General features: G+C 33.1%; 1 protein-coding gene and 1 long non-coding RNA gene across 2 annotated transcripts; one reads left to right on the forward strand and one right to left on the reverse strand.

Moving 5' to 3' along the window:
* The first annotated feature begins 3,023 nt into the window (after window positions 1-3,023).
* LOC135122681 (uncharacterized) lies at window positions 3,024-5,360 on the forward strand. The gene is made up of 3 exons (XM_064047037.1): window positions 3,024-3,122; window positions 3,170-3,365; window positions 3,422-5,360. The coding sequence occupies exons 1-3, from the start codon at window positions 3,102-3,104 to the stop codon at window positions 4,666-4,668; spliced, it is 1,464 nt and encodes a 487-aa protein (XP_063903107.1). The 5' UTR covers window positions 3,024-3,101; the 3' UTR covers window positions 4,669-5,360.
* Window positions 5,361-10,103: 4,743 nt separating this feature from the next.
* LOC135119438 (uncharacterized) lies at window positions 10,104-10,947 on the reverse strand. The gene is made up of 2 exons (XR_010278223.1): window positions 10,664-10,947; window positions 10,104-10,609 (listed from the first exon to the last, which is right to left on the reverse strand). It is a non-coding gene; the product is annotated as an uncharacterized LOC135119438 (long non-coding RNA).
* Between the last annotated feature and the right edge of the window lie 579 nt (window positions 10,948-11,526).

The following is an 11,526-nucleotide window of genomic DNA, read 5'->3' on the forward strand; positions in this document are numbered from 1 at the left end:
TTTACAAGTAGGCATTCCTTCATTTAAATGGTTCGTCTAATTTTATGAGTGTATTTTACGATCTGGTTTGATGATTTTTGACTTAATTATTCTTTTTAAACTAAATATAAAGATGTTTTGTCCTTGAAAAGCACGATAACTTTAAGGTAAATTTAATTTTGGTTCAGAAACGAAATATCCAAAAATAATAGGATTTTCATTTCGATTATTATCGGTCTGTTATGTATCTGTGGTATGTATCCTGCATGTGTGTTTATTAGTGGGAAATTTATGAGCAGACCAATCTCAGAAAGTTCTATATCGATTGTTTTGAACTTTTAAATGTACCTGAAATTTTTTTAATGAGATTAGAACAGTAATTAAGATTTCTCTCTGTCGACTGTCTGTCGCCTATATGTCGTCTATTGATAATAATCACTGGGCGGAAAAATATCTTACGGATGCAATTCCCCAGTTGAAGCAAGGTGTGTTTTAAGGCGAGTAGCGGGGACGCTTTGATCTGGTCCACAAGGTCGTAGCCAGTGCGTCGCTTGGAGTGTTTACAGCTTGTTAAAAAACTACTTCTATATTACTATATTACTTCAAAAAACAATACTCGATGCCCTTTTTAATTTTTCAAACACAGGACCACAGATTTGTGATCTTGAAATGTTATATTATGTTGATATAGTCCAAAAGAAAAATATATTTGTAATCAAACTATCGCCGCGACAGCACTGGATCGAGCGTATGAAACACAATTCCGCGCGTTGATAATAATAATCCAAATGCTGCTTGTTCATGCCGCATCCCGCCAAACAAAAACTTGATGACGGCATCCAATCCGAAGGTAAATCGTATGTAAAATGTACAAAATCTTGTGTTTTATCAGTGCATTAATATTTTTTTAGAATTATTTATACAGGGTGATTCAAAGAAATAATTAATCAAGCAATTGATTTTATATATTAAATCACGAGCGGCTTATTAGTATTACTGTGATGATGTAATTACTAATTAGAGATATTTCTATTGTCTTAAAATTGATTGAAGGGAATATTTAAACAACATCATTGTATAAGCCAAAATTTTCTTTAAATCAAAATTCATTTAAAAAAATATGTTAGCATGATGTGAAAGGATTCTTAAGTAACTGTCGCTCAAAATATGCAGCATAACATACACTTTGCAAATTTTAGTAAAATACTAACACTAACTTGAAGATTATAGAAGATTAACTATTCCGATTTACTTGAAATCTTTTCAAAAATACACTGTCCACACAATATTTGTTGTTCTTTCTTTAACACAACTATTTAGTTTTTCTCTCAACTTTTTACATAGGTACCTATTTATAAAAACAAGGTTAGTGATGCAAAAAATTGTGAAAATGTGTTTTTTCCCAAATGTAGGTTTATAGAAAATTTTGGAATTTGTTTCACGCTGCATATAGATTAACCGACACCTCCATAGTATGTCAGAGGTGAGGGACATATATAGTCTAAAGATCTCAGCACATTGTTTAAATGGTACTGAAGGTCGAATTTCATATTACTGGAAAGAGCTATGCTGAAATAAAATATGCATTTCTGGGCATACTTTTTTTTAAATGCAAATTGGTTTACCTAGTAACTCTACATTAATTGTTTTCTTTTGAAGTTGAACATCTAATATATAACTTCTTATTAAGGGCATCGATAAAAGACCTGTTTTAACACAACCGACAAATTATCATTTTTAAATAATTACATTTTTGTGTTCATTTACAACTCCTTAAAGTCGTCCATTTGTTGAAATACTTCGTTTTGTCAACCGGAAGTTTGGGTAAAAATAAAATTAATTTCACCATGTTATGCCCAAATTATTTGGTTTAAAAACAGGTGACTGCAAAGTCTAGTTTATCTAGTTATAGTTATTTATTGTTATTCTTATAAAATGACACAAAATTTATAAGCATATTTATTATGCATAAATAAACTTATAAAATAAAACGTTTCATTTTCAGGATCAATTAATATAATATAGTGACTGGTTTTCGTGCAGAGACTATTAATTTGATTTCGGATTAGTATCTAATTATCCATTATATGATTATAAGCAGTTGATATCAGCAGTAACGTAAACTTTCAAAACTAAGAATTTAGATTTTAATGATATAGAGGCGTTTTAACTGTTCATAAATTGTAACCTGCACTTGTGTAGGTTTTAATTACATTCTTTAGAAAAATATGCATCAGTTGCGAATTAAGCTAGTTAAGAAAATCATTGACATTATCTAATTATTTCATGTGGGTGACTAAGATGAGATAAGTCAATTAAAATTAAATACTTAGTTGGTAGATGTATGACAATAGGAATTACGACACACATTTGAATCAAGGCTATCTTTTGTTCTTTCGTAACGTGCAACACTTAAAATTTGCCTGCCGGTTTTTTGATAGATTTATTTTAACCACAAATTAATACAAATCAATAAATATGTACAACTTATTCGTGTTTATGTTACTGAATAAAATAGTAAAAATGATCATTTAAATTTATTAAGTTTATAACAATTTACAATGTTTTGTTTTTAATTGAAACAAATATTTCCTCTTTTTAACACAAATCAATACAGATATATTTCTTTATGTTCATATGTGTACTTTTTGTTAAAATTTTTAATGCTTGCTAAAAATGTTATAATTTTAAATTTGGTAATAAAAATAGTTTCTGCGTTTGTTGAGCGAGTTTTACATAGCACCTCCTTATTACGTAACACATCACAATAAAGGCATTCAACAAATTCAAATTTTAATTAACCAGTAATTAAATTAGCATTAACAAAAAATTTTGATCACTGAAAAGCGAGACATTTATAAATTTAGCTACAAAATCGCCTCTAATTAACACATACATGCCGCTTTTTTAATTATCCAGAGTTCGTGAAACAATATTCCACCTACAAGTTTTTTTGAGTGGTTTTGTATTCGAAGCAGCAGAGTTAAAGAACCTTGACGATCTTTTGATGACCCAATCGTAAGTCTAGTATGTAGATCAATCTGTTAGTTTGGATAAGTATATAAAGGATCCTGTTGTGTTAGTAAACAAATTTTTGTGTTGGGAGTGTCCATTGTAAAGACATGAGAGCTCATGCAACAACAGTAAGTTTTATATCTTTTAAACATAAAACAACTTATTGATTTTTCAGATAACACTATTTTTTCTAATCTTTGATGAAAGTACTGTATTATCAGTTCACTCTCAAATACCTTCCGGTGGTCAGTTCTTAGTTTTTGGGAATGATGGAGGTTATAGATATGGGTATTATACTAGCGAAGGTTTACGTTCTGAACCCTCTAAGCAAGTTAGAGGGCACCATGTTTACAAAAATAATTTAAACACAGGTAATCAATGAACTGTTAAATCTTTTATAATATGGAACATGCTTATTTAATTACAGAAAATCAGGACGATATTCATTTATATCCTTACTCGAAACATCCATTCCTGCCACTTCTTTATGAGACTACAATAGAAAATCGTACAGCAGGAGGTACTTCCTACACTACTACAGTTTCTAGTAAAAAACAAAACGAATTAAGTTCTAAAAGTGACGTCCAAAAAATCGACGAGAAAATTGATGATGTGAAAACAACTAGCAGAACAAGTGTGAATGTAAATTCAAAAGATCTAATCAAGTCGAAGAACTCGGCAGGAGCATCGTACATTTCAGAACCCTCAAATTCTGGGAATAATGCAGTTAATGTATTGAATCCTGATGGTTCTTTCTTTTTCGCATACACATCGGGTGCATCTTCACGTGCTGAATCGGCAGACGTTGAAAACAATGTCCAAGGAAAATATTCTTACACAGATGATTCAGGGACGCATGACCTTACTTATGTAGCTAGAAAAGACAGTGGATTCCTCGTGACTGGTGGGAGTTTAGCAATTCCAAATGGTTTAAGAAGCATCCACTCATCGGCCCCGGAATCACCTACACTTTATTCAGTACCGTTCGAATCTCCACCGCACAATGATAGCTCCTACAGTTTTGAATATGCAACTCCTCTTCAGTCTCGGCAAGAAATCGGTGACAATAAAGGCAACGTTTATGGTCGATATTCATTTGTAAATGAAGAAGGTAGTCATGACCTACGTTACGTGGCTGGAAGTTCTACTGGATTTTTGCCCGTTGGTGGTTCATTAGTGAAAACTGCAGGATTTCGACAAAGTGAAGAGGAACATGCAGACAAAAATTCCTATGAAGATGCTGTTACATCTAATTCTCAATTTTCGTTAGCTAATTCTAATTATAAATCTGATAATTTTGTGGATATTAAAAAGCAAAATTTATTCAGTGGAAAAAAATATGGAGCTGCTGCTATAAGTAACGACGAATCTATAAATCGTGAATCTGGAAACAGTAATGACAATGCTCAGAAGATATTTTTGAGCAAGTACCCATTAGGTAGTGAGCATGTTAACATCGATACTAAATCTACTACAGAAGAATCTTCAGTATTCAATAAAAATCAGGTTGTCTCAAAAAATTCTCCATCTATAAGGGGCCCAAACATGGAGGCGACAGTTAAAAATTATGATTTTCCTATAGTAAGTCACATAATTGTACCTTCAGTCGTTGTTCATTCATATAATAATGATAATAGGCAGTTTGGATATATTTACAGCACGTTGCAGATCTAAGACAACTGTTAACACTAATAGGCTTAAGACCTAGCGACAGATTTACCTTATATATTTCTGTACTCGTGAAAATCAGTAGATAAAATCTTGTATACTTATACAGAAGAAGGATTGTCCATTCTGACAAATGATATCGGCCGGAATAACCAACCCCAAATTTACAAAAAAAAATTTAAATTTGCTTTATTAAAACACAAATATATTAAAGAAATACAATTCTTTTATTATTCAGTTAACGATTTGGGGGGGTAGCAATGTTCTGACAGTATTTTTTCTTTAAACAGCCTCATCTTCAAATGCCAGATATGTTGTTTTACCCGTTTGAAACATATAAAGTAAATCGGTCACTAGCCGTTAGACTATAATGTCAAGTTTTTATTTTGTTAGGAAATAGGACATAGTGATATATCAGTGCAAAGTATCAGAATAATAATTTACGAATATGTAAATCAAGACAAATGCAGTGTTTTGTGTAATACGTTATCTGCACGTAAATTTTCGGCACTTTATCATGAAATGTTTGAGTATTAGGAACCTAGAAAACAAAATGAATGTTACTACTATTATAGTTATTTAAAATAATGTTAGATCTAGGAAAAATTTGCGTAGAATATAGCATTTTGAAAATTCCTAATAGGTTTTTAGATGTAGCTTGTAGCCTCATAGAACGTACCTTTATAAAATTCCTACTACTAGTTGTTAAAACAATTTTTGTCAATAATACTTTATAAAAATACACAAGTTTTTTCATTTTTGAAATTTGAAATTAAGTTTTATTATAGTGTCTTTTATACTCTTAGTTTTGGTGAGGGACTTCTGATTTTTTTTCTTTCATTCTTTCCATTTTAAATAATACAGTTTCTGCTTAGAATTTGTATTGGTTAAAGTTTTTTTCTTCTTCACTATTTGTGCTTTACTAGAATCCAAAGCCTGAAGCCTTTGTGTCGTAGAGGGGTAAAACGACATCACTTTGTGAGACTAAATGTATGCTAATTTTTAAATTTATTTTTCTTTGTACATCAAGTTTTTCTTATATTCTTATTATTTTCATATTTTGAGTGCATTTCATAATTAGGAAATACTGCTAAGGAAGTGTAGTAATCGAGTCCTTCGGACGAATTTTATATGAATTATTTTAATAATATCGTCTAAATGGCAAAACACTGTCCAACATTACAAACAGTAGTTCCTCCCCACCGAAAATGTGATGACGTCGTCTCAAAATCTGCTAAATACATTGTATCTAAAATTTGCAAAATAATACGTTGTTGTGGTTTAATAACCCAACCTTATTTTAAAACATTCAGCACATTTTTGACAAAAAAATTCACAATATTATATTACTATATATTATATTACACTGCCTGCTTCAATTCCATCTCTATTTTTATTTTGACATAATTATAGGAATTGCCGTAAAAAAACAAATTCTTCCTCTTCTAATTTCCATATAGGCTGCAGCCTTCCATATCTACAATGATTCCTGCCATTTTTTGGCTGGTCTTTTTCTAGTTCTTTTTCCTACTGGCAACTTGTCTCCAACTACTCTTATAATTCTCCCATTCTTGATATTGTGTTCACCCCTTTCTCTTCGTCTTATTTTTGTCCATTTACTGGCTGTATTTCCAGCTGCTCTCTAGTGTCTCTACTAAGTATTTGATCCCATATAGTTTTATTAACTATTCTTCTCAGCGTTTTCATTTCCGTGGTTTCTAAGGGTTGTTTGGTTTACGTCGATCGGTTTATTAAATTCTTAAATTGAATTAGCTTGCTTATTTAAATCCTGGCGATTTCTTACTTTTCAAACTTTTGACTGCCTGCTCAACTATTGTTTTAAATATCTCTTGTTCTCCACTTATCTTTTGATTGGCATATGTTGTTCATTGTCATTTTTACTTCCCGGGCGTGAGCTAAGAAAGTACTGTAATAGGGTCCATAGGACGAATGTTATGCTATCTCTACGTTTCATGACCCCCAGTGTTCGAAAAAACTGGTCTCCCGTTTCCGTCTGTCGTCGTCTGCCTGTCTGTCTATCTCTTTGTCTGTCGGTCTGTCTGTCGTCTGTGTCGATTTTTATTAAACAAATTAATTTCCGAAACTACTAGACCAGTTGTCAAATTTTACTCCTATGTACTTAATATAGATGGTAAAACTCTAAGCGAAAGTTAACTTACCTTAACACCACTAGTGAGATGACGTTATCTCTAAAATTTACAATGATAATTTTTAAATTTTTTAAAATAAGATATTCCCGCACCGGTGGTGTAAGAATCCGTGTTTTCACTCTAGATATCCAGATTTTTGAAAAACTTTGAAACTGCAAAACTTAATGCTCTGAAATCTTGCAAACGTTTTACGTGAATGTTAATTATGGTAAATCTTGAATCAAAATGTATTACTTTATTTCCTCCCAAAAAATTGATGACGTCATCTCAGAATTTTGACGAATAAATCCTCTCTGAAATTAGCAAAATGTTATGACTTCTTATGGTTTATGAATGCACTCATATTTTTTAGAATTACCTATACAGGGTGACTCAAAAAAATTAATGAATGTGGGAATTTATTTTATTGATTAAATCAAGAACGATTCACTCCATTTTCCCGAAAATTTGCACTGCACCCATCCAAACTGCTATATACAGGTCCTTGTAAAACAGTTGATAACGTCATTCCAAAATTTTGTCATGGAAAAACTGACTTGAAACAAACGTGTAGCATGCTTCTTTACCTGTACTTTAAAATTACACACATATTTTTATTTTAACTTATAAAGGTTATCACAAAAAAACTAAAATTCGCAAAATACAACTTACAATTTTTCCAAAAAACTGGATCTCTTGTACTGCACTTCAGAGTCGAGGGAAGTTCTGTTGAAATAATCTACGACCAAATTTTTTCTTGGTTCACCTGGTATAGTCAGAAGATATTCGTTTATCTCTGCCTTTACACTTTGTATCACTCTCCATACTTGGTTTTGAATTACATATAAGTCTTTTACTAGTGTTTTTGAAAAACGTTTCTAGTAGACTTGCTTTATTTGCTTAATCTGGTCTTTATTAATTCTTTATTTCTCGATACTAGTTATAGGTTTACGGTGCCCAATTGGCATCATTGTACAAATGCTTTTTAATTAAATTTCTGCCTAAAGTACCTAAGGTCTCATTTGCTCCTACACGTTCATTCAAGTCTTCCAGAATCAGAAACATATCTTTATCTGGTATCACATGTATTTCTTTTTCAAGGATTTCAAAGAACTGTTGTCTTTCTTACTTAAATATTCGTTATTGTGGTGAAAACACTGAGAAAATATTCGAGGTTTTCGTGTTCTTTTTCAAGCTCATTAGGAGTAGTCGTGATAGGATGTACTTGATGTTTTGTAACGAAGCGAATTTTCGGGGACCGGAAACCGGGACAAGTACTGAGAGAGTTGGGGGAGAATCTGCGATCGTCCTCACAGGATTTCCCGTTCCAGGGTCGCCACCCCCAGGAGCCCGTCCTGAAGGAAGTCGCCGTCCAGGAGGGAACGACCGTGCCGAACGTTTTATTCTATTTCTTTTTGTAAAGTTTGTTTGTAATTATTTAATATTAGCCGTAAGATTTATTTTAACCGTGTAGCTGGTGACAGAGAATAAACCCAATGTATTGTTTAAAATGTTCTTCCGCTTTATTTTATTTTCTTGTTTTCGCGGGCGCTCACCAGACCACCTGGAGATCCGTGTCTCCAACTTTAGAGCAACCCCGGTGCTCCCGACCAAAGTGTCCGCATAAGCCTAAGTCGGCTAGACGTATCTATTTCTCTTTCAGCGGCCCAAAGCTTGGCACCGAGACATGCCACCCCCATGCATTATCGGCGAAATTCCGGACCGTCACCGTCCGTCCCACCGGAGTTTCGTCGCAGTTTATGGGGTTATCACTATTTTTACTACTATTCCTTCTTTTCCTACTCCACTCTGTATTAATATGTAAGAGTTAAGCTCTCTTGTGCCTGTACCTTTTCTCTTTATTTCTTGCATCGTTCAAATTTCGATTTTATTTCTTTCATCTCCCAGGACTTCATTGTGTCTTTGGTTCCAGCTTCTAATATTCTGTCTTTTGTGCTTTCAGGGCAAAGGAAATTTTGTTTAAATATCTTTAGACCATATTTTCAAGGCAAAGATATGATTTAATTTTTTAAAAACTCGTCTGGGTACAATTAACAACCATAGTGGATTTTTAAAGCACGGGTAATAAGTACTGGATGAACATTGAGATAACATTTCTTTTCGTTGTATCATGGCCACGATCGTGAGTTTGACACTTGGAGGTACCATGATCTCGAAGATGCTGAACCACTGATGTAAATGTTCGCACACACGGAATTGCGCAAACTGGAAAGCTCTCGATCCACAATTCGAGGGCCAACCTGGCGTTTCCATCAGCCAGACCATAAAGCATTACGATGTCGACACGATCTGAATTGTAAAAATTCACCATTACCAAAGACGTTAACCGCACGTACGACGACAACCAACTGATACATGACTGGCCCTTATCGTGTTTTTGCATATTGCTTATGAGTAGTTATGGCAGGTCAAGAAAAACTACCGGTATAGTATAACATTTTATGCTCCTATTTAATTTCAAATAATTTTTTCTAGACATGGCTTCCCTTGGTAACGTGAACTCTACACAGTGCAATAAAAGTTACTGTAAACCATTCCCCATTTTTTTTGTACATATTTCGAAATGACCTTATATTCGATTCTATAAGCCGAGAAACCTCAAGAAACTATGAAATCAAATATAATAATTTATAAAAATTCAAAACATAAACAAACACGTACTTAGCTATATATCTATATACAGCTTGTTATTGAAAGGTACGTACAAAATAAAATTGGTGTCGAAGTATGGGTGCTAAAAGTAAAAAAAAGTTCAGGTAAAAGTGTTCTCCATTTAGAGATAAAAACTATTAAAATTTATGTCCAAATTCGTTGTACGCCTCTGATCTTTCGTTTCTACAGCAACATTTAGTCTTGACAAAAGTTTTATTGTTACAGTTGCTAGGATTTACTAAAATAAATTAATTTTACCTATTTATTCTTCAGTAACGTCTAAAAAGGTTGGATAAGGGTTAATTTTCCCCTTATAATTTTGATAACACAAAATAAGTTTTTCAGACTTCTTAGACTTCGCGAATAACTGTCAATTTTGTTGTACGTACCTTTCAATAACACCCCGTATTTATTGCACGTAAGTAACAAGTGTGTTTCATGGAAGCTAACTTCCTTTCCAATCGAAAGATATGTAATTAATAAAATTATTTTACTTGCTCTAGTATTTTTACAAAATATAGGTATACTTATTGAATTAATGGTTTATTAATTTGTTAATTTATTTTGTAAGAGCTGCTTAGCTGCGTAGCTACTGAGCTAAGTAAATGAAAGACAATGAACTTCATACATTTTTATTTTTCACCAATTTACCACAACTATTTGGCGCTACATCCTAAACCCCCTTAAACCTCACCGAAGTCAGACAGAAAATTGAATTATCTAAACATATCTTCAGTTTAAAATGTTGCAATTAAATTATAAGGATAATTAACCCCATACGCGTACGGAATGGCGTACTGATGGGCAGGTAAGTAGGTATACGCTGGAACAACCGCCACAGGTGTCGAATAAGCCACCCCCGCAATTTGCCCTGGTTTTATAGGCTGCAGTGGTTTTATTTCTTGTTCCTTGATGGGTAAATGCTCATGTTTTATGCTATCCGGCGCGATCTTAATCACTGGAATTTGGTGGTGAGGCAGCGGCTCTATGGCAACACCATGATTTTCGTGGATTGTGTAAGAGTACTCCTGGCCCGACTGTTTTACATTTACTGATGAAGAATCTATCGGGACCACAGCAGAATGCGCCAAAGCAAAGAGGGAAAACAAAGCGAGAAGCGCTACCTGAAGACGAGAATCTTAATTGTGTGGTGGAGATTAATTCAGAGCAGTACTTACCATTATGAAATTACTAAGTCTTTTATCTCTCGTAGTTGCTCGTGTACTGATGATTAAGGTACGGCAGTAGTTTTATATACGGTTTATTGTAAAAATGCTGTCATCTCTAAATGGATATCAAAATCTCTGATTTTCAAGTTTTATGAAGGCTGTACCAGACGGAGCACATTTTTCCTGGGATGTAACCAATAGCCCCTGTTCTTCGTTATTACAAAAACAAAGTGACCGGACGTAACAAGAAAACTCTTTGCTTTTACACCACGGCACAAGAGAAGCTGATACAAGATGCTGAGGAGTAGGTACTATGTTAGGACCCGGGTAAAACAAAAATTTTTAATTTTCAATTAACGCATTTCTGTCTAAACTTAAAAGCAACCAACATTAAGACTTCTTATAAATCAGCAAAATTTCTGAATAAAAAGATAAATAATTCTTAGAAGAAATAATTATTTGTACATTTATTTATCATAAGTCATGAGCATGACGCTTTGGGCATTATTAACACAGCGTTTAAAAGAATGTTTAATGGCTTTTAATTTTTGTCATAAAGAAACGTTTATTTTAACTTAATTAGTAATATGTTTGTCGTGTCGATTTGTCCGTCTTAGTTTGAAGATCGTGTCTTTGGATTAGCCATGGAAAATCGAAATGTCAAAGTGAATTTAGAATTTATTCCTCGATTCTCATCAGAAATCAATGAGTGAAAGCGAGCATTTTTAAAAAATAAAGGCTAATTCTCGATGTTAATTCTTCATGTCCAAACTTGGATGTGGCACCGTGTATAAATGTATATTAAGAAAAATGTGCTTCTTTTTTGTGATTTTTATGTGAATTATCGTTTTCCCTCGATTGAAGAGATACAA

This window comes from Zophobas morio, unplaced genomic scaffold (genome assembly GCF_036711695.1).
Source record: "Zophobas morio isolate AGI-343-1 ecotype UQ-CSIRO unplaced genomic scaffold, CSIRO_AGI_Zmor_V1 ptg000005l, whole genome shotgun sequence".
Classification (NCBI taxonomy): Eukaryota; Metazoa; Arthropoda; class Insecta; order Coleoptera; family Tenebrionidae; genus Zophobas; species Zophobas morio.

What these genes read in the sequence shown, in the direction of transcription:
- LOC135122681 (XM_064047037.1), top strand. Translation starts at nt 3,102, where the DNA reads ATGAGAGCTCATGCAACAACA. An exon ending in TGAGAGCTCATGCAACAACA is followed by an intron (nt 3,123 to 3,169) that starts GTAAGTTTTATA and finishes TTGATTTTTCAG; the next exon opens with ATAACACTATTTTTTCTAAT. An exon ending in CAAAAATAATTTAAACACAG is followed by an intron (nt 3,366 to 3,421) that starts GTAATCAATGAA and finishes ATTTAATTACAG; the next exon opens with AAAATCAGGACGATATTCAT.